This window comes from Stegodyphus dumicola, chromosome 12, assembly GCF_044657685.1.
Source record: "Stegodyphus dumicola isolate Sdum_Otavi_A_Nest chromosome 12, ASM4465768v1".
NCBI classification, from domain to species: Eukaryota; Metazoa; Arthropoda; class Arachnida; order Araneae; family Eresidae; genus Stegodyphus; species Stegodyphus dumicola.
This window is the reverse complement of record NC_140779.1, coordinates 76,456,795-76,484,539: the sequence shown is the minus strand read 5'-3', so window position 1 is coordinate 76,484,539 and position 27,745 is coordinate 76,456,795. Positions and strand designations below refer to the sequence as shown.

Here is a 27,745-nt window from a genome sequence, read left to right as displayed (position 1 = left end):
GTAACCTGCAGATACATAAAGAACTAAAAATAAGACCCATAGCTGATCAAATTCTCACCACGAGCCACAATTTCTATGCTAAAATAGAACTTTCTCAATATGAACATATCCGTAACCTGATAAATTATGATCCTACTATAGAAATTGCAGCAAAGCGCCCAAGCGGCATCTTCCATAACAGCAAATGGTGAAATGTGTATATATTGTACATAGTACTATTATCTTTATTTTATCTTCATTGTGTCATTTTACCAGTGTCTTTGAAACTTTATAGACTTATGGACATGATCCGTGTACCTGGATCTTCAAAGCACTGATCTTATATTTGTCATTTTCGTAATCTTCTTATTGTTATATCAGAGACTTTGTAATATTGTGGACTTATGGACATGAGTACCTGGATCTTCAAAGCTCTGATTATTTATTGCTAGTGTAAAATGTTTTTCACCATTTGCTACTTCGCTCAAATACCGCCGTCCCTATATGTACATAGTGTATAGTTTCAGTAACTCATGTGCCTCAGTGTTGTACAAGAACTTTAGTGTTTAATTTCTCAGACCAAGACTTCACTGAATTGTGATATCTACTATTTCAAGATGCATTGGCTGTGGACAGTTCACGGGAGGGTGACTCCCACATGACTACCACTGTCCAATCTGTATTTTACAGCAAGGATGAATTTGAATATTTTGTTTAGCTAATCTATTGCACTTAGTTGTGCCATTTGTCTTCATTTAGATCGCGATATTAGTTTAATTATTCCAATCTGGATAACCTGTTTCAAAACTTGATAATTATTAATATATCCAATATTTCTCATTGCACGCGTAAGCTGCTTTGCTCGGAGTCTGAACTTGGATGGGTGACCACCCACGTGACAGGCTCCTGCCAATCATCTCCCTCCACTCCACCTACATTTCACAAAAATTTGAAGTTTCGCCTAGTTGGCGCGGCGTAAATCGCCTTAATTAAAAACTTAAGTACCAACGCCTTAGGGCAATTTACCAACAGAGACGGTTAAAGTAGCGGTTGGCTACTAATTGCCGCCTAGCCATTGACTCGATTTCAATTTCAGTTCGTGTGATTTTAGTTAGTTTGTTGTTGTTTTAAGAGTTTTTTTAGAAAACTGTTCTTGTTGACTAGCGGATTAGCTTTCTGTAGCTGTTTTGAATTAAGTTCTGTTGAACGTTTGAGTAGTTAAAAAGATAACTACCGTGAGATATTGTAATACTGTACGAATATCTGAGAAAATTGAGTATTGTGTTTTATTTATTTGTGATAATAATAAATCTTATTCATCTTTCATCGGACTTGTGCATTCATTTTGTAATGAACCCGTACGCACGCAACAATATATTTACAGTGAGAACCAAAGAAAGAAAGAGTAAAATACTTTACTGAAATTTTCTTTATATTTTCGAATATTTTAAATTTCCTCCATCTCTAATACAGAAACTTCTCCATAAAATACTTATTATATCAGTTGAATGTTCGTTACTAATACCCATTTAATGAGGAATAACCCCTTTTCAGTACAAAATTACGCTCAAATAATTGTTCCATTTTCGCATAATTGTATGTATAAGTCTGCATTAGGAACATTCTATGCATTTTCAAAAACTGGAATTTAAATAATATGGTTAAACATTGCCTTTTCTAGGACAAAAACTTCAAGGCTATCTAAATAATTCACCTTTTCCTGCATTATTTCTCAGTACAGAATACGTATCTTAAAACTATTCTCTAAACATAATATTAAGAACTAAATGCGAAATAAGCATGTTCCACTATTTTTATGCAAATGAGGATAGAAACTTTTCCTAATTTACGTTATTTACCCAGAATTCTCAATACGTTTTAGAAAATGTGCTATAGAAAGCAATTTATTTACCTAAAAATTAGTCTTAACAGATTCTTATCGACTTCAGATTTACTATGAGTGGGAAAAGTCGAATTTCACTTTATATAGACTTGTCACTACGCATACGAAAGCCTTGAATCATTTTGTAGTAGAATCAGTTCTTTAGATACATTTAATACTGATTCAACTAACTTTAATTAATTTTCAGTTAGGAGTTTTAAAAGATAAGTATATTTATGTTACATATTTGTACTACAAATTATTAGATTAGTCACAAACGTTATTGAGAGAAAATGCAATTAAATACCCAATACCCACATACACACCAAGAAAAACTCACGCATTTAGGATCAGTAAAACTTTACCAGTATTTAAATGAAATGTAGAATCTTGTCATACATTCGTATAAAACCTGAGTAACAAATCACTTCCTATAAGCAGCACACCGTAAAAAAGTGTATTCTTATGATAACTTATCTACCCTTTAGAGATAAGAGTCAGGTAAAGAGATATTAATTTAAAACATAACAAGAAACTGTAAACAGCTAAATAAAGGTACATTTCAATATAAATAAAAAAGTTTTATTAAAATACCTACTTCTTAAAATACCTAATTTTTTGTCTTATAAATTTTCTATTTGGCCACGTAAAGGTGACAATGAAATATTTTTTAATAAGTCATCATTGTCATAAATACAACTGCAAATGTCTACATAAAGTTTTTGAGGAACTCTTTTAAAGACTTGGATGATCGACTGCACATCCCTCAAAGATAAATACCTCATTGAGACTGGTTAAATGCTCCTCGAAAAATCGTATACCCCTTCGACATCAAAAATATAAAGATGCCAAAATGTACTATACATTCAGACAAGATCCATCTATACCATTGGATCAATAATCCACCTCAAAATGTTGTTTATGAAATTTATACAGATGGATCTAAAAAGGAAGAAGGAGTTGGAACGGCTTTTTCTGTCTTCAAAAATGGCAAGGACATTTTTACCTCATCTTATACATTAAACAAATATTGTTCCGTTTATCACGCGGAAATGAAGGCGGTATAGTAAGCTCTAATATGGACTCATTCTATTATCGGATGACAGAACTGTCACATTTTCTGAGACAGTCTAGCAGCACGAAAGTCTCCTGGAGAATTCCAAACCGACTCATTTATATAGTAAACGAAACCAGAAATCTGTTGGAGACAACTTATTAGTTACTTAAAGTTAAGTTATAATTTATAACTTTATAAAAAGTTAAGTTATACTTTATTGGATCAAAGGCCACGCAGTCCATAATGGGAACGTACCTGTGGATTTACTAGAAAAAGCTGGGATCAATGATGGCATTCTATTAAGCACAAAAATGCTAAGAAGTTACTTCAAATCGACTTTAAGATAAGAAATTTTAAAAGAATGGCAACATAGGTGGCAAAACAGAAGTATTGATATTAGTAGATATACGTATAAAAAATCTTGTATCTAAAGTTAAAATTACTAGATTATGATCCGACTTTTTCCAGACCCAAGTTTTCACAGGACACAGAACTTTCCCGTCCTGTCTAAATATGTATATTGGGCGTAATTTTGTATTGAAAATGGGTTATTCTTCATTAAATGGATATTGGTAATGAATATTTAACTGATATAATAAGTATTTTATGGAGAAATTTCTGTATTCGAGATGGATGAAATTTAAAATATTTGAAAATATAAGGAAGATTTCAGTAAAGTATGTTACTGTTTCTTTCTTTGGTTTTTAGTTATGTTTAAGTTAAAGAATGTTAAATGCACCTGTGGTTTACGAATAATAGATGCGAAACATATTAATAGAGTGTCAATCATTATCTTAAATTCGGAAGCCACTCATAGAACGAGACGTAACATTTGATATATTTTGGAGTTTACTACTGTAGGATCTAGTCTTTTTTGCTATCATACACTGTAACTAGATCTAACTTAAAAGCCTATATTGCGACTTCTCGCAAAACAAAAAACAAAACAAAACAAAACAAAACAAAACAAAAAAAACCTTTTTTTTGTACACAATAGCTTAAATACGGCACGCACTTACGTGCTTACACCCTCACCAACTACACTGCTGGCCATTAAAATTGCGACACTATGAAGGAGAGCAAATTAAAAAAAAAATATTTATTGTACGAAAACAGTATGGCATGAAGATAAAAGGATTAAATTTGTAAGCACTTTGGGGGTTTTTTAAAGATACGAAATTAATAGAAACAGCTGCCATCCTTGGCATCTAAAACGGCTCTTACCTGGTTAGTTCGAACTGGGCTTGGATGATAGAAACAGGCAACTCATTCCATGCTACTTCAAGTTTATGACACACTTGCAAAACCAGGGCAGTAATCAAATACCCTGTGTATCGAGGAAGGTCAGAAAACGACATGCAACATGTGGTCTTGCATTATTTTGTTGGAAGATGGTGTTTGGCAGGCCTCGAAGATAAGGCACAACCACTGGACGTAAGATGTCAGAAATGTACCGATCTGCGTTCAAATTACCTTCGATCCGAACTAGAGATGTGCGTGTCGTGCACCTAATGGCTGCCCAAACCAATACACCAGGTGCAGGCCCCCCATGCCGATATCGAATGCAAGAAGGCGATGTGCGGTCTCCTCGGAGCCTCCAGACACATATACGGCTATCAGAATACTGCACGAAGAACCGGAACTCGTCTGAAAAGACGACGTTGCGGCATTCCTGTATCCAGCTTTGTCGTTCGGCGTACCAGAGTCGTCTCCCTCTATGCTGCATTGTCAAAGGAAGCCGAAGTAATGGTCGTCGTGTTGATAGTTGACGCGGCTGCAAACGTCGACGTACCATACGAGCGGATACTAGGCGTACTACAAAGACCATTTCCAGATTAATGATCCATGATGTGAGCAGGGCTGACCTCACAATATGTCTTCTGTACTGTTTTATCATCTGCATAATTTAAATATAATGTAAGTTCAGTATTATGTAACGTAATGTGAGGTTAAGGTAAATGCACTGTTATTTATTATAATAATATATTGCATAGGCGATGTGAGAATAACGTAATTGCCTTTTTGTTAATACTTGTTATGGTTTCTTAAAGTACGCAACTATAGTGAAAACTGCTTCGTTGCCTTTTTAATTAAGTTTAAAACAATTTTATTCATTTATTTTTCTACCAAAATTAACTCTTCAGTTAATTTTGGTAATTGACCCCGCAACACTTTTGGCTTCTTGCCCCCTGTTATGCCTGCGAACAGGTATTCTGCACTGTGCCTGTGCTCTCCTTCAATCTCTTTCCAGATGCAGATCACCTGACTTGACTCCTCCTCCTACTCTTAGCCTCGCCAGCTAAGAACTGAAACACTCAGCGACTTCTACACGGCTCACGAGGTAACTGAATCTTCAATCGACTTGAATTATCACCACACATGCTGTCAAGCAGATAGAAATTTGAACTAAGGAAATATGAACTGTTAACTGACTTCTCGTCACATATGCCACAATTGCTAATACTGCTTACTTCTTCAATACGTCAACTGCTATAATTGCTTTCACTTCGTTCTAATCATTAGTAAAATGCTATGCTTACAAAACAACATGCCAGAAAGACTATTTCAGGTGCTATACACAGGATGGGGTACAACCCAGGAGCCTAGAAATGAAGTGTGACTTCGTCACCTCCTCATAAACCACCTTTGCAGCGTTTAATAACGCCAGAATACGATGTTCCCTTCCGAATGCCCACCTTATAATATCTACCGAACAATCCGCATTTAATGTTTAATATTTTGAAAACATCATCTCTTCGACAATAACAGTTTAAAGCACCGTAAACAGCCCATGCCTCATCACCTTTGCTTAGCTTGGCCTTACAAGAATGCAGTGCTCAATTAACTGTCCACGTCAAACTAATTTCTTCGTGACATACAATGACACTTGAAGGCACAACCACAGATTATTTCACGATGTCTGGAATCATGTAATATCATCCTTGCTCACAATTCCCATTTAGATATTTTCAACGCCCAATGGCACATCAGCACTCAGTGTACATTCATTGCATCGGCCTTAGAAACTTTGCCTTCTAGGCAACGTATTTTTTATTGTATGTAACATACATCAGCGAATTGTACGCAGCATGACCATGCAAGACTTTAGTTACCTCGGTCGAAGCTACAAACATCCGGTTGGCCAGATTCTCTCGAATTTTCCTCTGAGTTGACATTACTTAGCTTGGTTTGTCTTTAGGACGGAGGCCTTCTCAAAGGGTTTACCGTTTACCCTCTCGGGCGTTAGTCATAGGAGGGCGTTTAGATCTTGCATGCCGTTCAATATGACTCTCAGAAACCCACTGATTCCATATTCGCATGACAGTGGCTGGATGCTGACGAGTGCGACAGGCGAAATCACGGAACGATAATCAACACTCTCGATAGGCAATGATCCTGTCTTTTCCACATTTCCTGGTAAGCATTTGTTGTTGTTCGTGACATAACACGATATTCTGGGCAAACTCTAACCTTACAAAGCAAGCGCTTTCCAAATGAGAAATCCACTACACAATTTTTCTTTTATGCAGTGCTTCAGATGTCGTTTCTCCTACCTGCGTCCTCTAAATGGGCTGAAATACTAATCATTTGCATATCCCAACCTCTTCTTCCTTTCATGTGATTTTGACGTTCGTCATATTATTCCTTCCTTGTGCTGCAATTTTAATGGCCAGCAATGTACTTGTGATTAGGAACTTAAAAGATAATGCAACAACAAAATTCAAAGGTAAAGAATAGTGCTGGACTACGCAATTCGATTTAACCTAGTAAATCTATCTACACCGGCGAGATACTAATTTTTGCAGCAAGAATGCGAAACCAAGATTCAAAGTTCAACAGCTGGTAGAATGAACAAGTGAGCTCTCCATAGCCAAACCACATTCTAACTAATACATTTTTTCTCTATTTTCAGTTTAAATACACTGTCGTTCACCCTAAATGATTTACATGCTGGTGAGAGAAGGTGAGGGAATAAGAAAAACCAAAAAAGGCTAACACATTAAAATAACTTTTAGTAAAAATAATAGAACCCTACACTACAGAATGACAAAAGACGATACTCATCGAATAGAGAAAGTATTTCTACGATAAAATGAAACAGCATTGCATACTTCATAGTTATTGTATCATTTTACTAAATTCTTCTTTTTATCAGATTTAAATACTGAGTTCTAGAAGGGAAGTGAGAGTTTTGGGCAATCGCCGTCAGCTCTGTAGCTTGAGTTTCTATTTCTGCACTTATTGCTGGTTTACGTGGAATAACAGCTGCCTTTTATATTTCGACGTGGTTTTAAGTAACAGGAGCCCTGTAAAACTTCTACTACTTGTTAATATCTTCGAATTTTTATTTTAGGTCTTGTTATCTGAGTTACCGCCCGGGTGAGGCGTAGTGTGTTAGTGTCAAGTCGACGCATTGTGAATTTTAAAGAGTTTAATAAAGGATAATTTTAACACTTCTCCTGTGTAGTTTCTGCAGTTGTCACTTTAGAAGATAGACAAGTGGTTCTTACAACTGAAAGAAATGAGGATCATTATATATTTCTTGTTGTGATTGGGAAGCACATTCGGCTCACAGTCGGAATGTCAGAAGAAACCCGCCGAGAATATAGTTGATTTTTCATATTTCTTGCTCCGACAAATATCTACAAATAAATAATATTGATTAATATTGACTGAACATTGTTCTACAATTGTCGTTAGTAAAATAGTAATATTGATAGTAGAATGCATAAAAAATATTGCTAGTAGCATGCAAATTAGTAGTGAGTATTTAAGCTGAGATTTTCGGATTTTGAAACAGAAAGTATATTCTGGCATTGCGTGCGCGCTACGTCGTTAGCTCATGCCAGCTCTAGTAGTTATAATTATTCAGCTTTGTGGTCTCTCGTTGCCAAAAATTTAAATCTGACGCCCCGTTACAGTTGTTGAGTCAGCTTCTAGTTGAGCATTTAATTGTGTAGTCTTTGACTACTGTTCAACTTTTTATTTAAATTTGGCTATTTATTTTGCTTCGTTAAGCAGTCGGAGCAGATCAGGAAACTCAGTAGCGTATTGACACCTATTTGTAGAGATAAAGAGCTTGAATGCACACTGGTTTGCAGTGGCTTCTGCGAGAAATTCATCTCAGTGCACAAAGTAACACCAGGCTGCGAACCGCAAAATAGATGTAAATACGGTATAATAATGTTTAAATGTAAATGTTGTAATATATACTAATGTATATTTCTAATCAGTACAATAATGCACGGGTGTAATATTGTAAGTATGTGCGCATTGAAAACAGATAACTGTAAAGCGTATTGGGAATAATGCATTGTATAGCATAATACGTATAATATCTCGTATAATGTGCATGTATCCCATGTAGAACTATGCATTGAGCGCACCGGAGCATAGTAACTAAAACTATTGTCCCATAACTTAGCATGTACTCAGAAGTATGGAATATAAATAGTATTGTGTGTATGTCATCATGTACAATGTATAACGTATCCAGTGCATCTAGAGCAACATGATGAAAGGTGTGTAGAGACATTAGGTTATTTGGAAGCAAGAGATATGAAAAATGAGCAATGCCCTCGCCGGGAATCGAACCACGGACCTCTGGAATGCGCGCCCACTACACTACAGAGGTATGCTAAGAAGGTGGGAGAAATGCCTTATATACTCCCCCTTATAAAGGGGGACTGGGGTGTTTAGGAGACCCAGTCGCCAAATCCTGAGTGTGGAGCATCATCATCCCCGACCCTTTTAGGTCGGACGCCAGTGTAGAGACATTAGGTGTTTTTTGAAACAGGAAGAAGTGAAAAATGAGTAACGCCCTCGCCGGGAATCGAACCACGGACCTCTGGAATACGCGCCCAGCGTGCAGACCACTACACTACGAAGGCGAGAGAAATGCCTTATAGGTCTTGCGCAAAGCAATTATGAATATTGCTCTGTATGGAATCAATTTTCTTCATGTATAGAATACGTCAATTAAAAGCAAAGTCCATTGTCAAATTGTTTGGTTTATTGAGATTACGGCAAAGCACACTAAGACTATCTGCCTAAAGGGGAGGATGCCTTCTTGGATGACTTTCTAAGGAAAACTGGCTCGTGTGCAGGTTACGCATGGGCAAAAATACCCATGTAGTCAGCTCGTTCTCCAGGACTCGAACCCTGGACCGAATGACCAGATTTCAGCGACGTTACCGCTCAGCCGCTGGTGGGTGCATAGCATTTAGCTTAACTTATGCATTAACGACATTTTGGCATAATACTATGCAATCGCAAGCAGTGTCTTTAGCATATGAAGTTTATATTGTAGAGAATTATTATACACTTTATGGAAATGCATACAGCTTAATGTCTACTACTTTGCCCATGTATGGCCATGTTATGTCTTGATTTCGGGGTGTTGCTTTAGATAGTTGCGGGATCCGGATGGTACTCGATTAGACAACGTAAGCTGCTCTGTCCGGACTGCACTCACCTATCACCTGTTATAATATTTATTTTCATCATCACGAGTTGTGGTTATTGTAGTACAAGAGCGTGCATTTATGCTCCAAGTTCTGTTTAAATAAAGAGGTTATTGTAACCTTCTTAAGACTTTGTCATCGTTCTCAGGCATAGCTATAACTTGCTTCACGTGTGTTAGGTTTATAAGAATTAAGGAGCATTACCAGATTAAGCGTAACCGTATAACTTTTCCACTTTTTTAAAGTGCATTGTCATTGTTTAATTTCTACACTGGAGGAACATTTTCAGGAATAATTAATAATTAAAATTCACAGTCATTAGTTTTAAATAGTAGTATTATTATTATATACCTAATTTGAAAACCAAACACAAGCACAAGAATATCACAATAGTTAATAACCGTTAAACGTTTGAGGGGGAAAAAAAATTAAAACGGCGAATCTTAAGGGGAGAGAAGGAAACCTGATTTCATTTGCCTCGGGTGATAAGCAGAAATCGTCTGCCCACGTCCCTAAGGAGGTGTTCTTCGAACGCAGCCACCTGTTCCATAGAGAGTTGTTGCTCGCGCTGCAAAACGAAAGCACGAACGCTTGACAGTGGCAGTCTCGACCGGTGAAAGTTAAACGCATATTGGAGGTCACGTGCTTGGTCGCGAAACCGACCTTGAGAAGACGGCGTTTTGTTTCCTTTGCGGCAGTTTTCCTGGGATTTCAGAATTTCTTATCCAAAATTCTCTCTCTGTTCCAGAACAGTTAGACACGGTATAAATCTTACAGTTTGCTTTCCTGTCATTACAGTGTTTTGGAAAGAATGCGAAGATTTAGGAAGGTAAAACTTTTGATATTCTTCTAAACTAAACAAATCGTTATTTTATTTTAAATTGTGAAAAATGCAGATTTCAGATACTTCTTCATTACGATACATATTGACAGTTGAATGGGTATTGCAGCTTCCTACTTAGATATTTAAGTTAAAACATGCAGCACTTATATTTGAATTGATACCAATAAATTTTGAATGTTTTTTGCCTTTCTGATACTAATGCATTTTATAGATATTAATTATTAAAATGTGCAAAAATTATTAGTATTGCGGTTATGTTGTTTCATTAATAAACTCATAAAAATAACACGCTTTCGAATTTTATTAGAACGCATTTTTATATTTCGGCGGGAAAAATATATAGATATGTTTATCATGTTAATCTTATAAATACTTTCCATAAAAAATAATAAATAAATAAAGTTTTCGAATTTTGTTAGCATGTACTTTTGCGTTTCCTGAAGAAAAGTATATTCTTTACATAAATACACTGCTGTTGATCTTAAAAATGCTTCTTTTCTTTTATATTCGTAAAAATATTTTTTCTAAAAAAATGTTGTTTAAGTGGCACTTCTTTGATAATTTTACACTAGACTTCTGTTTCAATTTGCGTTTTACTTAGTCATATTTATTTTAGTACTTTTGTAGTGAAAAGTAATACTTGTACTGAAAAGTATACTGTGCTTTTAAAAATCAGGTTTCAACAACAGTTTCTTTTTTTCATTATGATTCAAAAGAAAGGGAAATATTTCCGCAGTCAAAGTAATGTCTTGGGCTAAATTGACAAAATTACACCACATAAAATTTCATAGGCCTTTCAATTTCATTTACGTATAATTAAAATTTCATATATTTAAAATTTAATTTACTTAATAAAGTAAAAATATTTTTATTTTGTATTTAACAATTCGAATTTCAACATTTTAAATGGAATTAAAAGTACAAGTAAGTTTAAATTTAACTTGGATTATATCTTCTATTAATAAAAAGTACCTTAGTCAGCTCACAAAATCTCATAGTATAGTATTTTAATCTGAGCTTCTAAGATGTGCTCATCGTTTCTCCCTTCTTAGAAGAAGCACTGTTTTAAAATAAATGAAACTATTGATGCTTTAACGCAATGGCTCACATTTGTTTTCGGACACTTGCATTTCTGAAGTTTATTTGCATAGATCTTGCATTAAATATTGAAACATAGACTTCTTCGTGGAATTGTTGAATATGCTCTGGAGTCCGCAACACATTGGAACGTTTAGCAGATTTAGAAGAACGGTTTTCAATAAAAGTTAACCCTTAAGCTTTTACATGGATCATTTACAGCACATGGATACAATGAGCGATCAGCTAGAAGGAAATTGTTTGTCAACAAGAAAATATAGAAAATACGCCTGGCATTTCCGAAAGCCACAATAAGCAAAGATTTATCGCATTGGAACAATGTTACATTTGCAAATAAGTCAAAATTTAATATATATAATTGAGGCCAATAAACGAATTAATAGCTGCCGAGTTCAGTGTTTATTGAAAGTAATACGGATTGAGAATAAAAACCTAAAAATGTCTGCAAGAAATATTGGAATGCAAAATACATTCAAGTTCTATCAGGACAACGATCCTAAACATACAGCCCTAAATATTCTCTTTCGGTTATTGTACAACTTTGCTGAAATTATCAAAACTTCTCCATATTCCTCGAACTTAAATCCTATGGAATATGTATGAAGTTGGAAAAAGAATATGGAAACATGACATTTCTTCAAAAGCTGTTTTGAAAGCAATTCCTACGGAGAAACAGTACAAAACAAACCATTCTTACATGAAAAAAAAGTTTTGAATCCATAAAAAGGGGCGTGAGAAGTGTAAGTTTAGCTAAAGGATATCCAATAAAACGTTGAATATTCCATTATTTTCGTGTTTTTATTAAAAATAGACTGCTTATTCAAAGTGCTCAAATACAATTCAAAGTTCATTTTCAGAACTTTTCGAATATAAACTACTTTATTAATCAAAAATGTTTTGAATAACATTTTTCAAAACAAGCAGGTTTTAAAATAGATGATGAATAGTATATGCGAAAGAAAAAACGTGGTTCCGCTAATATTTAATAATTGATATTTTCAAATAAAACTGAAAAACACAAGTGACAGAAAATATATGTGAGCCACTGTAACTTTTAATTTGTTTATTGAATACTTTTTCATAATATTTATATTAAGTGTGAATTGAAATCAGTATAAAAAATTAAATTATTATTGCAGATTCAAACAGAAAACTTCCCTTTATAACAAGATAAAAAATTGGTCGGAAGAAATGTAAAATGAGTTTTAACACTTTTAAAAGATCATGTCATTTCATATGTCAGAAATTACATTATGAAATTTAAGATATTTACGACTGTTAATATTTTAAGTAAATATTTAATTTTGATTCGACATTTATCTGTAAAAAATCTGAGAAATTTAAGATGACAACGCAATAGAATATGATGAACAAGATGATATGAAAGGCTATTATTACCTTTTAAAATTACTATTACGTTCATATCGAAATTTTTCTAGATGAATGACAATTATTTCTGAAAACGTTATAGGTTATTCTATTGATGAATTTAATGATGTTATATCTCCCGCCTTTTTAGCATGCCTTCGTGGTGTAGTGGTCAGCACGCTCGACACGTATTCGAAAGGTCCGTGGTTCGAGTACCGGCAAGGGAATTGCTCAATTTTCATCTCTTCTGCTCCGAAATAAGCTAATGACTCTACAGTATAATAGTAAACAGTTCTGTTATGATTCTACAGCGTAATAGTAAACAGCTCCGTTTGTCTTTATCTAGCGAACCTTAATTTTATTTCCTTGATTTTTTACGGATGCTTGACTTGCGATATATGAGAATATCGAAATATTTGAATCCCCTTTAAAATTTTCTCATTGGTCAGTACAACTATTTTCATGATGCATTTTGTTTTTATTCTGAAAAAAAATTTAAGAATTAAAAAAGCGTGTATTGTGAGCCATAAATTTAAGCACTTCTGAGTCAGTTTTCATTATCTTAACGACGTGTTCTGATTCATCTATTAAAGTTGACTGTGGCCATGTTTTTATAGTTGTGCTTTTATCAAGAAGTTATATTTTTATTTTTTTCATTAAATACTTAGAACAAAATCCTCTACGAAATGCTTATTGTTTTTACTGTATGATAAAATAAGATTAAATAGATGTTGCTGCCACCTACGATGCATAATTAATTTTATTTAGCTTCGATATCTGACAGCACGTTGCTCAATACTTATTAGTTTATCATTAAAAATGTCATTTTATATAGACTTCTCTGCAATATATTTTACAAAAAGTGCTTTTTTATATCATGGAATGTTAGAAACAAAATAGATGTTTAATATTGTGTAACTCGCCGACTGCAAAATTATAACACTACTTACTATATAAGCTTTCTTCTGCCTTCAAAATAAAACTGAACGGTTATAAAATTGTTCACTAATCATAGATTACAAGCGTTCCTGTATATTTCTGCTTTTAATTTTATTCAGAACTGAAGATATTTTTTCAAGTTTCATGAACTATTTCACTTTCAAACTAGAATATTTTTTCAGAAAGCAGAAACAAACGTTGAAGCTTATAAAACTTAAATATTTTTATTGTTGAATTTTATTTTTACTTAATATTTCAGTTTTAGAATAGGCAGCAATAAGTATTTTTAAGAACAGTGATGAAATATTTGTATGGTTTTTCTTATTTTTTATATTTTTGAAAATTTAAAATTTTTGAACTGTGAATTTATTTTTAAGGTAGATGCTATATATAACTTCTATATATAACATTTTTCAGATTGAAAGAAGTGTTCTATATATTTTTAATATACTTTTCCTAATTAGCTCAAAGAAGCGTTAGCCCAGAAGGGTTCAGTTAGTTTCGAAACGGGATTTTGCGTTGAATCACTTTTCAAATTGTTGCCACCAAATATTCTCGGCCTGTATTGCTTTAAAAGAAATTAAATAAAGGAGAATGTGAATGAATGCAGGTATTTTTCTAGGATTGTGAAAAAACGAAGGTATCTAGAAAGCCATCAAATTTTGAATAATTTAATCCTCCACTAAAACATGGGCACCTAGGAGCCCAAATTTTGATTTTCGAATTTGTTTTATCTATTTCACATTTTGTAAAAATTTAATAATAAGTTTTGAGTAACAAACTAAACGATTTCAAAGTGAGCAGTGGCAATACTATACGGGGAAAAAATAAATTTATTTCCAGCGAACGAGATTGTCTTTCGGAAATTCTAAAATTATGTTGTTTTTAAATAGTTTATGATTTTGCTGTCGAATCGAATTTTATGTGGCGTATGCGATAAAGTAAACACACAAAACGTTAAAAATAAAAAAAAGAAGCACACAGACACACACACACACACACACACAAAAAAAAAAAAAAAAAAAAAAAAAAGGCTTTTCGAAGCCATCTTATTAAGAAAATGAAACATTGATTTGATGAACTCAGAAGAGATGTGAAGAAAAAATATTTTTTGAAAGCTTTCAGATTCATAATGAAATTAAATTGCTTAGTAATAAGAAAGTCATAGAAACTAAAATAAGAAATTAAAAATTGTGTTCTTACTCGCACTGAGTTTTTAATAATTAAATTAAAAAAATTATTGAAAATTTTACTTATTTTAAATATTTTAAAAGGATTTGAAGGGCATCCTAAAAGTGGTTGCTAGGGGTCACATGCCTCGTTTGCTATTGTATAAAGCAGGCCCCTGAAAATACGTATGTAAAACAATGATGAAATTCTTGCAATCGATTTTCATAAAACTGGAATTCATATTTTTATCTGCTTCGAATTGGAAACAAATTCAAATAAAGTTACTATATGCAAAGCTTGCAGAAGCTTGTTTCGTGCAAATTTAATTTTATTACTTTTGGTAGAAATCCAGTTTCTTTCCAGGTATTTCAGAACGGAACGTCATAATCTTCTGTCAATAGGCCCACCAGCGGCCGAGCGGTAAAGTCGCTGAACACTGGTAGTTCGGTCCGAGGTTCGAATCCCGCGAACGGGCTGGCTGCATGGGCGTTTTCGTGGTTTTCCCCATGTGTAACGTGTATACGAGCCAGCTTCCCTTAGAAAGTCCTCCACGAAAGGCATCCTTCCCCTTAGGCAGATAGCCCTAGTGTGCTTTGCCATAATTGAATACACCACCACCACACCACCTTCTGTCAATAGATTTATGGAATTTTTAATGTATTTTAATTTAGATCAGTTAAATACATTATCAATAAAATAGTAATAAAAAATAATTAAAAAAAGAAAAATTCTGAAAGCTTTCAGATTTTATATTACGCCTATAGCGTTTTTTTTTTTTTTTTTTTCTTTACATTTTGTGTGTTACCTTTATTTATTAAATATCATGTTCTTTGCGATTAAACCACAAAATTCAATTCAACAGCAATATTACAAAATATTTAAGAATTTCCTATACACAGTCTCTCGCACTGGAGATGTTTTTTTAAAAATAAAATAAAAATGTTTTTTTTTCGTACAATGTTGGCACTGCTTGCTTTGAAATCGTTGCTTTTCTTAATCAATAACTCATAAATGTTTTACAAAATATGAAATAGATAACAAAGCAAATTTCAAATTCAAAAAGAATCTGCATGGATGTAAGTATGTTTCTCCCATTGTGATAAAACAACGGTACATAGAGCCATCAAAATTTGAATAACGTAATCTTCCATAGAATATGAGCATGTGAAAGCCTTAACTTGAATTCGAAATTTATTTTATTATCGATTTCATACTTTGTAACACTTCAACGAATTTTTGATTAAGAAACAAAACGATTTCAAAGCGAACAATGGCAACACTGTACAGGGAAAAAAAAAAAGAATTATCTCCAGCGCTAGTGATTTACTATAATCGGCAAATCACTTTTTACATTTTTGCCACTAAGTATTAGAAACCTGTATTATATTTAAAGAAATTAAATAACGAAGAATTTGCATAAATATGTGTGTGTTTTTCGCATTATGATAGAACAACGGAACCTAGAGCCATCAAATTTTGAATAACGTAAGCCTCCTGCGAATATGGGCATCTGGAAGCCCAAATTTGAAATTTGGATTTGTTTTATTATCGATTTCATATTTTGTAAAACTTTCACGAATTTTTGATTAAGGATTTCAAAGCGAGCAATGACAACGTTGTACAGAACAAACATTTTTATCTCGCGCGACTGTATCGGAAATTCTAAATATATGCTAATTTTAAAATTATTTTGCGATTTTGCTCTTGAACTGAATTTTATGATTTAAGTGCGAAGAACATGCTATTTAAATAATAAAGGTAACACAAATGTTAAAAAAATGCCCATTCGGACGTAATTTAAAATCTGAAACCTCGTTTTTTTTGTTTTTGTTTTTTTTTTTGTTTGTTGTTGTTTTGATAAAGCTGTTTTGCAAAGTATATTCTATGTAGTTTTTAAGTTTAATGCTTGTTGTTCCCTTTAGGCATTTTTTCGGTACATTTAAAAACCAGACGACGGCTGGCCGCGTAGCGGCTAGTAGATAATAAAAACAAATTCCGAATTTGGGCTTCCAGATGCCCATATTCAAGAGGAGGACTGCGCTGTTCAAAATTTGATCGCGCTAGGTACCGTTGTTTTATCACAATGCGAGAAACATGCATATATTTATGAAGCTTCTTCATTATTTAATTTCTTTACATTTAACACAGGGCGATAATATTTGGTGGCAACAATTTGAGAAGTGATACAACGTTTCAAAGGTTTCAACGCAAAATGTGAAAACGAAATTAATAGTCCTTCTGGGCTAATGTCCTTTGGGCTAAAAATATATACCAACAATTAACGCTGCACTGAGACTTCTAAACATATACTGCTATGCTACTTTTAAAAGTTTTGTAATTTTGCTGTTGTTTTTGTATATGGAATAAGTGTGAAGAAAACGATGCTTAATAATAAAGCTAGAAGAGGGGAAAAATGCTAGCAGGAATGAGTCTCACATCAGACTGATAGACCGAGAGGTCAGCTGCAGCGTAAAAAACCTTAATAAATCTTTTGGGTGACCGTTAAAGTCTGAAAACTTTCAGACATTTTTAATGGAATATTTTTCTTTTTTTAATAGAATAGAATAAAGTAGAACCCGCCATTTTTATATATATTTTTATATTTTGTACGAATTTAATGAATTCGCACATTATTTGAAAGATGTATACGTCTTTTATAGATCTCGAGAATGACAGATTATAATTTGAAAACTGCATAGAATAAAAGTACCAACAGAATTTGTTTTAAGAAAAAGTTTCTAGAGAAAGAAAAACAAAAACTTATATTTGTTTTCCTTTATTTGCACTTACATACTAACATTATTTTAAATATGGTATTTTTCAGTACATAAAAACGTTATTAACATTTAAATATGGGAAATGAAATGTGGAACAGTTTATTTCCTTTTTAGATCTTCTTAACTATATTTATATTATTTTAGGTATGGTATTCTATTTAATCTAGCGCTAATATTAGTTCAAATATCAGATGTTTTATTTTCCTAATAGTGTTTCATATCAGTCATCGCATATATTATTTCGGTAAAAAATCCCTTCCTTTACTTATGCAAAGAAATCTAGCGAGTCTTTCGCAAAGAACATCAAGAAAGATGAAAAAAGGCGAATACATCGTAAGGCGAATACACAACATTTAAAAGGAAAGACGCGTTTTTCCCCTCCTAAAGATTTTGCTAGATCTAGTGTAGACATGCGCATTGAAACTCACTTATAAAACATGACAAAAATTCAGCACCACGAGATCGAATTAAATGGTTTCGGAACCGTGCAGAATGTTTGTGCATTTTTGAATATATCAGTTCCACAACGAACAAACATGAAAAATTTCATTAGGTGTATGATGCCATTTTAAAAATTCCACTTATTAGTTTACTAAGATAATTTAGTTTATAGTCTTAGTTCTTAGTCTAACTTCTAGTTTAGAAAATTTCATTTGGAAAATATGATACTTTGACACTGTAATGTTTATAATGGAATTCTACTACTGTTTTATAGCACGTTCCGGTAAATATGAGATAGTCTAAGTTTGGAACTGACGTGAGAGTTCCTGAAGAGTCATCTCAGAAAAACTGATAGCAGGATGGGAATAAAAGAAAAATAATTTATACGGCGTTGTCGCATTTCTTCTGCATATTCTTGTGGTGTAAGTGGCCAGCATGACAAAAGAGAAATTGGAAGTTGCGTGGTTAAAATCTTGGCGAGATCAGAACTTATATCTACCCTTTCCTAATTCCAAAAAATATAATAATCTTTACGGAATCACTTAAACTAAAACTCTGGTGGACGATAACTCATAAACACTTGGATCTGATCAACTGGATCTCGTGCTTTTTTCTAGTCTCCCTTGATTGGGAATCATGAAGAAATTATTACACTTTCTCTGCGTACTGTCGTAATGCAAGGGATTAGCACATGAAGCTAGCCATGTGAAGAACCCTGTTTCGAATCAAGCTAGCTAGAAGTTATGGTTAGCTGAAGTTAGGTTGATTAAGCATAGAAATAACTGCTGTGATATACATAATTAAGCATTTCTATAGATCTCAAAAATAGCGGCGGATAAGTTTTTATTATATTTAATTGTACCTACAAGACATTAAACGTTTATATTAAACGTCTTAGGGTTAAGTTTAACCATTTTATTTTATTTATTTTGGCTATGTGCTTGAAGTTTTAGGCAGAAGATGAGAAGTCGTCGGAAGCACAGGAAAGTTAACCCTTTAACTGGTAACTACTCTAAGCTGTAGCGCTTCGCGTGAGCGGGATGTGGCCGCAGAGTGACTGACCAAACAAATAAGATTTCATTTTTTCTTGTTTCTTAGCAAAGATGAGGTATGCAGTTTCTGAGAGTGTTGGACATACATCATAGGAATAATTTTTTATCATACATATGAGACAGCAGTAAACAGCAGAAGCCTTCGCCGTGCGCGCATTTGCGTCCACAGTCTACACCGATGGCTTGCGTCGGACCAACACCTCCTAGAACTAGGTGTTGGTCGGACACGCATAGGCGCCCATAGATCGTTTTTGCTGGAAGCATGTATGCGCCCATAGCAGTCAAAGGGTTAAACGAGATATGTAGTCAGTTATCGGTTTACACATATCATACTGGAAACGCCATCCGGGATTAACTCAAAATGATGTTTAATTCGATTTCAGTTAAAAAACGAGCATAGCAAAACGATAATTCATATTATACAGAGGCTGTTAGACGATTTTGGTAAGCGGTAATAAAAAATCGTTTGCTGCAAAAGAAGTAATTGCAATTGTACTATGTTTTTAAAAGTCAAAGTTATCGTCTGTGGCTTGAAAGTTCTGTTTTTATTCAAAATGGCGAATTTAACAAAGCAGTGGTTCGAAGGCTACATTCACGCTCTTTCCGAAGAGAAATATGCATACTCCGTTATCCAAAAACGATGTGAGAATCATGGGTTTGTGATATCTAAAGCGTCGATAGGTAATATCATCAACAAGAAAGGAAAAAAACGTCAAATTGGAGTTTCAAGTGGGACCAAAAATTCCAAACAAGTATCCAAGGGAAAACAGACATCTTCGACTATTGCAAAGGTACGTTGTTTAATATTAAAAGAAAATCCCCCTAATTAAGACACAATAACACGCCGAATAAATACTGATTCAGAGGTCAAACAACAAAAATCAGCGTTATATTTACAAAAAAAATCAGCGTTATATTTACAAAATTTTGTAAATATAACGCTGATTTTTGTTGTTTGACCTCTGAATTAGTAAAATCCCCCTAGTCAAAGGATAGTTGCAAAATCATTAAAATTTCGGTTTCCACTGTAAACAAAATGATAACTGTTGATTTAAATCTTAAGAAAGCGAAAAAACGCAATGTGCATCGTCTTCTTCCAAAGCATATCGCTCAACGCAGGACACGCTGCAGAATTCTATATGAGAAACACTTATGAAAAAAAAAAAAAAAAAAAGGGAAAACAATTGTCACAATAGATGAAGCATGGGTGTATTTAAATGATCGTAACAAAAAAAAAAAAAAAAAAAAAGAGTCATTTATTATCATAATAGGGGAGGAAAAATTTAAGTACGTGGTTCAAAGAATCGATAGAAAGTTTTTCTAAGGGATTCATGATTGTTGCTGTTTTTCTTATAATGGCAAGTTAAAAATAAAGAGAGTGCAAAAAAATGTCAAGATTAACTTAATGTTAAAATACTATCAGGAACATATCGCCAATTTTTCTGAATGAAATACCATCGCTTTACCCACAGTGCCATCAATCTGTGAGACTCCATCAGGACAAAGCTAGCAGTCACACATCAAAATCCAATGTAAATTTCCTAAAAGAAATGGAACAACAAAATGGTATCAAGGCCATACCCTTCACTGATATCCCTACTAAATCTCCCGATGTGTCACCTATGGATTTTTGTGCTTTCGGACTTCTAAAAACTGCATTATCCAAACGTTGTCCCAAAACTCTAAAACAGGACTCTGGAAAGCTGTTCGGGAGGAATGGGATAGAATACCTCTTCTGCCACTTCAAAAGGCATTTTTATCCTGGAAATTGCGGTGGCGAAAGGTAGTTCAGAATAAGAGATGTCAAACAGAACATTTAAAGCACAAGAATTTTATGTAATTTAGTTTTGTGAGTATAATATACATCGTCTAAAAAATGTGTGAACAGCCTCTGTAGTTAACAGAAAGTACTATTAAAATTTTCCGTTATTTTCAGGTAATTTAATCAGTAGAATAAGCTCATTTTACAAAATTAACTTGGTATTCTAACCGAAAAGACATGCTTATAAATCAACGGAATTATAAATATGAAGAATAGTGATTATAAATGATATTAAAGATTGATATTAAAGATTATTATTAAAGATTATTTGATTAATATATTAATACACATTATTAGTAATATATAAGTTATATTACTTTGATTAATACACCTGAAATCAAATTTGTGTAAAAAATTGATTAGAATATTTTGCTTCCAATTACACAAAGTTTATATATTCCAGATTATGTATAGTTAAATTAAGTGCTGTCGCGAATAAAAGTTACTCTAAACTACTATGACATCATCTGATGTCGTTGCTGTTAACCCATACTTTTTGTTTTTGTTGTTGTTTCTGATATTTTCCGTAGACAGTTTTCTTTTACGCTGACGGTTTTTGATGATAATTCTACCATCTTTCTGCAGTAAAGAAACTTAACTCTTTTTTAGACATTTCTTCATTCCTATATAACGCGGTTAATCCATTTCCTAGTAATTTGGAAGTTAATGGCGGTTTTACGGTTAATTATATTTGACTTTGCAATTTTATCTCAGCTTTGCTCAGATAGGTCTCTAGAAAAATGGATGTTTTGAGAGACACTTGACTGGAAATTTAAAATATGATGTCTTGTGTTAAACCTAAGCCTTGTGCTATAAATAGAGAGAAAAATGAAAAACTGAAAATATATTTTTGCTAGTTTTTATGTCAGTTGGACGGTATTCCCTCCGTATCAGAAGGATGGTCCCATTGTAAGGATCTTAAGTTTTACTAACGTTTATTTTATTTTAAATCTTTACTATCACTTCTTATTTTCTACTTCCGGCCAGAATTATAAGCGTTAACATATTTATGCAAAGTTTGTCTGGCGAGCGCCAAGTATTTAAGTTGTGGCTTTTTGCCAAGCGAGAGAGAGGAAGCAGTTAGTCGAAGCAGGCCGCTTACCTTAGAAGTTTTACTCAGTTGCTGGTTGCCTTCCAGGCCAGAGGTTTAATCCTCTGATAATTTTAAACGTATTGTAGTGTTAACAGTTCTCTGTACTACATACGGCTTCCGGTTAATATAAGGCCAATCTTCCACGTTTATTATTTCAAAGTTAAGAGTTTAGTTTTATTTTTATATTTTTACGTTTAGACCACAAGTAGTGGGTCTTTGTATTCCGAAGTACGGAAGTTATTGTAAATAGAGAAAAATAAAGGGTTTTGTATACCCTTCTTGTGTATCCTGTCTACTTCCCACAGTTATTGAACATAGCTTTAGTAAGTTCTCTGTTCCGAGTCAGGTCCTTGCATGTTCCCGAAGAAAGTAAGACGGAACATTGAACCTGATACCATTTATAAATTTGTATCGGATTAAGGAGATAAAAGCTGGTAGAGGGGTTTTTGACTACGTAACCTTTTACTTTTATACAATATAGAATTTTGATATTATTTATATCAAAATTCTTTTTTCATGTAGATTTATTTCAATTCTTTTTTAAAACAGTTATGGCGAAGAAACGCAACTTGAGGTCTGAAGAGAAATGCGATTCTACAGGGGCTATTGAGAAACTTTAAAAATCAAACACCTAAGAATGTATTATAGCGACAATTGGTCTGAACTGTTTCTAGGACATAACAATGAGACAAACGCTGCGATAAGAGCCGAAAATAAGTTAATGTTGAAACAAAAATACAGACACATCATGGTCATCGACGCAAGGGATATGAAGAGATTTTGAAAAAGTCAGGCAGGAAAGTTCCTCTTCGCAGTCACACTTTTAAGAAGTCTTGCTGCTGCAGTGGGAGAGCCACTGACAATGATGCCGAGAATAGAGCAGAACGTATATTGAGGCGTGTCTGAAGCATCATAAAATCTGAAATGGAAGCTAAGAACACATGAAAAAGGCTTCGATCTCAGTACGCACTCCTGAGGTTCATTACTTGTGCCAGAATCCATTACTGTAGCTCATGAAGCAATAAATAATTTAAAAATTTAAATAGCATGTAATATATATAAAAGAAAAATTAAATAAATACTTATTATACTTATATAATTATATCGCACTTAATAAGTTATACTTATGCCTTAATATTAGTGATAGAGCAGAAAAAATACCATTTTTTCTAATGGAAAAATCATTTCTATACAAATAATTTATGCAAATTGGAGAATCATTTCAGTACGGTGGAAGTATAATATAGTTAGAACTAACCCTAGGTTTCTTGTCGCCGGCTTCTATATTTAACGCAATCTCTTCTGCTCTTCAAATTTGGACGTCCTTAAATTCTGCCGTTAGGTATAGGCGTCCATTAGCTGTTGTGACGGGCTACAGTATAGTACTAGATACATAAGCATTTATGATTTACTTTCAAACGTATGAGATTAGTCATAAGCAGACCATACTTTTCTTCATATATTGTTAAGTAATCCGTTAAATTAATATCTACTGTACGAACAATCATTCGAGGACGCACACAGAGCGTTTTTCATCACTGAACATCATAATCACAGAGCGGTTAGGAAAAGATTCGCTGTTTGTTTGCTTGTTCATTGTTACATGACCAGAACAATTTGCAGAGAAGGAAAAATTACACGGAAGCGATGATTCTATTCGTGTACATATGTTTTATTATTAACTTCGAATATATTCTAACAAGTAGAAGGAAATTAATTAACTGGAAAAATTCTTAGTTGTCTTATATTTTTGGAAGTTATTTGTTTTGTGTATTAAACATAAAAATATCGAAGACATTGTTTTGGCCGTCATTAAAGCTTAATTATTTCTCTTAACTATTCACGTTACCAAGATTTAAATTACGTAATTCAATACAGCTTCTCAACTGCTTCTCTCGCTTATAATCATTTTTAGTATCTAACATTAATAAAACCAAATGATTCTCTACTAAGTTACATATAGCGTTAGAAACATCTTTTACTAATTACAATAGTGCTTCAAATCTTCATAAAGCTATAAAAAAGATGTGCTGAAAATTAAATGTATTTTAAATAACATTAGTTGAATATATTATTAAAAATAAATAAAGATCGAAACTATTAAGAAGTACGTTTATTGATTTTAAATAGCTGCGTTTGTTGAAGAATTTCAATAAAAATATTTCCTTTTAGTGAATTACTGAGAACTAGCTATTTATGATGCCATGGGCATAATAAAATAAACAAAAACCATTCAATTTCGACTAGTTTAGTATCCTGTTTGGAAATAACAACGAAATTAGTGCATGTGAATAATATAACATAAAATGAAGCTAGGGCAGCTCCTCTGCAGTACCACTGGTGAATGAAATATCTCTGAGTTAAGAGAAACGACACCTATCAGAGTGACTACGAGAGCCCATCGCCAAGCGTTAGGCACAAGGCACGCATCCGAGCACTACGTGAATAGTAAATGTCCTGTTAAACGTAACCCACCAAATGGCTGAATGAATGAAATTTTAAACACTTACCAGTTTACTCCAAATTCTCTGCTTGGCGCACAGGCTAACTGCACAACTTTTTTTTTTTTCTTTCTTTCTTGTTTTTTCTTCCTGACATGTATAACTTGAACAGGAGCTAGTTTTCACTAGAAAGTCCTACAAGAAAGAATTTATCCCAATACAGATAAATTTTATGAGTTTTTCAACAAAAAATGAAGCAATTTACTAATAATCTTATATTTTCATTGAGAAGCGTCAACATGTTATTAAAATATTATTAGCATTATATTTAAATAGCTAACATCTCTACATTCATAAACAGCATACTGTCGTGCATTTTACCGCTGCAGCATAAAATCCCACCTGCGGCCGAGCAGTAAAATCACTGAACAATGGTATTTAGATTCGGGTGCAAATCTCAGGGTAAGAGCTGGCTGTGTGGGAGTTTTCATGTTTTTTTCCATGTGTAAGCTAAATGTGAGATAATTTTCCTCAAAATGTTCTAAGGCAAAGAGCCTTCATGTATTTAGCCATAATCCAGTTCTCTCCAATATAAAAAGGATTCTGAATATTTTCTATATCCTAAAAAGTATCGACTCCCTTAAAAATTAAATAAAAAAAAAAAAAAAAAAAAAAAGATAAGTTAAATATGGTCAAACACTTTATAAGGTATTTCTCCCGCCTTCTTAGTGTATTGGTCTGCACGCTGGGTCCAGAGGTCCATGGTTCGATTCCCGGCGAGGGCGTTGCTAATTTTTCATTACTCCTGCTTTAAAAAATAGCCTAATGTGTTTACAGCGGCGCCCGAACTAATGTGTTTACAGTGGTGGATGATAATTCTCCACAACCAGGATTTGGCGATTGGGCCCCCTAAAATCCTCAGTTACCCTTTAAAAGAGGGAGTATATAAGGTATTTCTCCCACCTCCTTAGCATGCTTTCGTAGTGTAGTGGTCTGCACGCTGGGGCGTATTTCTGAGGCATGTGGTTCGATTTCCGGCGAGGGCGTTGCTCATTTTGCATCACTCCCGTTTTAAAAAATAGCCTAATATCTCGAACTTCTTTGATTCGTTTACTTTCAAAAGAAGTAACTGTAATAAAGACCTATAATTTGATATCTTAAAATTTTAAGCGAACATGAACAATGAGATATTTACATATCTTCGTAAATGTGGGTATTCCTGAATGTATTTTAGAAATTCAGATATTCAAATTATAGTCTACTGGCCTTTATTAAATCGATATCCCTATCAAAAGCACTGAAATGTCTTAAATTATAATAGTTTTAATTAATTATATAATAGATGTTAGCAATAAATGTGATTCATATTTCGAAGTTAAAAATTTATTGTATTTCCACAAAAGAAATTAAATAATAAAAAAAGCGATAATTACATAAAAAATTAACATCTAACTTAGAACAATTTTACAAGCGTTTCCCTGTCTTAAAATAATTTTCTTCGCTTTAAAAATGGTAATTAATTCTTAAGAGATGCTGGAGGTTCCTATTTAGTTTTACTGATAGTTAGTTTAATTTGTGAACCTGTTCCTAAATTCTCTTTTTGCCTTCGAATTTGCGCGCCAGGGTGCAAATCAAGGAGAGGGAATGAAAGTGTTTAAATTGTTAGAAAGAAAGGTTAGGCAGTGAGTTATTTCGCTAGTGAAGACGCGCGTTTGCTAGTTTGTTCACTAGCTGTTAATCTTAGTAGTGGCTACGCATTCTGGCCGTCTGGTTATTATATTGCCTGTGTAGGTTTCTGAGTCAGCCTGTTAGTTTAAACTGAATTGTGTAGTCTAGCACTACATCTTTACCTTTAAAGTTACTGTTAAATTAACTTTTAAGTTCTCACCGCAAGCGGACGGTATTTTGGTTGTAAGCACGTAAGTATATCCATTTGTTAACTAGCCTTTTTATTGGTTGTGCATTAGCACTGAACGCGTAATGAGTACGTTTCCTCAAGCACAGAATTAAAGAATCATAAGTCAAAAGATTAACTACGAAATCTTTATTTTAATAAAATAGGATAATTCTGCTTAACTTAGGCATAACAAAAAGTAATAATGTTCCAGGACATTAAAATTGAAGCATTCAAAAGAATAACTTACATAGAATCATCATCAGTCCTAAATCACCAGGCTTACCTATATGAGGCAATAAGAAAAATAAACAGGAATATACTTTGCCATAGTACCTGAAAGATAAGAAAGTACTACTGGATTAGACCTTTGGCCAGGTACAAGTAGCTAGGGTGAAAATCAAATATTCTGCATTGCACACGAGCTTTACTTTCTCTCGCCAATATATACCTTGGCGCACGTTCGTTTCGTATGCCTTTCGAGTTTCATTATGCAAAATACCTAAATTTATGCTAACACTTTTACACCCTTTCCCTGTTGTGCTCATCTTCAAGCCTGTGCAAGAATTGGCAAGGTTTAAAACTTAAGTAGATCTATTTATCATTTTATGATAGCTAAGGGTACTAGATTTCATACTTGGAGTCGAATAAATCTGGATCAATTGCGGAAAATCAGCCAGCCTTCTCGCTGGCCCACCGAAACCAGAAATTCTCGCATCAACGTTGTAGACACCACCAATTTCTGTAAACCCAATGAAAGGGTTTGGATTCTTAGCAGATACATTGTGGGCATCCATGAAACCCATTGTGATATTCGATGAAAGAACATCGGCCAAAAACGTTTTAGAACAACTGTATGCGGAAAGCTGAACAACGACTTCCTACTGTATGCGGTTCTGGAAGTGAAAAAGGTAACGGTAGCAACTACTGCTCTCAAATGAGATGAAGAAAGTAAGTGCTGGGCGTTGATGATGACCTATGTTACTATTGCGAAAAGGAGAGAGGGTTAGAAAGCACTTGGAGTGGCTAAAGAAAGAGATTACAGCAACACACCGTCGATGGCCTGAAGACTATTAACACCACATTAGGAAGCTATGATCTATTGCTCTCTCATTTCCGAAAGCAGATCAGGAACCCATTTTCCAGAGTACTATTGAATGTTTTACTCAACAATGAAGTGGGATATCAGAAACAGCTTTTCCTTCAATAAACGCATAAGTTTGGAAATAATCAGAAATCACAGGGAACTCAAGTGGCAAGGTATTCTAATTGAACAATCGCGCTTTTCTTTTTTTCTGTTTGTTTTCATGTTTTGATGTAAATTTATTTCACAAGAATCATATTGTAATACTGTGTCTGAGGTACAAACTTCGTAGAAACATTTCTTATGTCTAAAGCATTCAGTTAAAAACTATCCTTCAGTT

The 27,745-nt window shown here is 33.7% G+C and overlaps 1 protein-coding gene across 2 annotated transcripts in view; it reads left to right on the top strand.

Annotated features, from left to right (window-relative positions):
- Positions 1-9,928: 9,928 nt before the first annotated feature.
- Positions 9,929-27,745, top strand: part of LOC118195492 (uncharacterized) — a 376,248-nt gene continuing 358,431 nt past the window's right edge. Inside the window, exon 1 of one of the 2 annotated variants that reach the window (XM_085806599.1) lies at positions 9,929-10,211. In XM_085806599.1, the coding sequence (XP_085662725.1) occupies positions 10,194-10,211 (18 nt within the window). In that variant the 5' untranslated portion in view covers positions 9,929-10,193. The remainder of the gene's footprint in view (positions 10,212-27,745) is intronic. The other variant, XM_085806598.1, reaches the window with a different exon arrangement.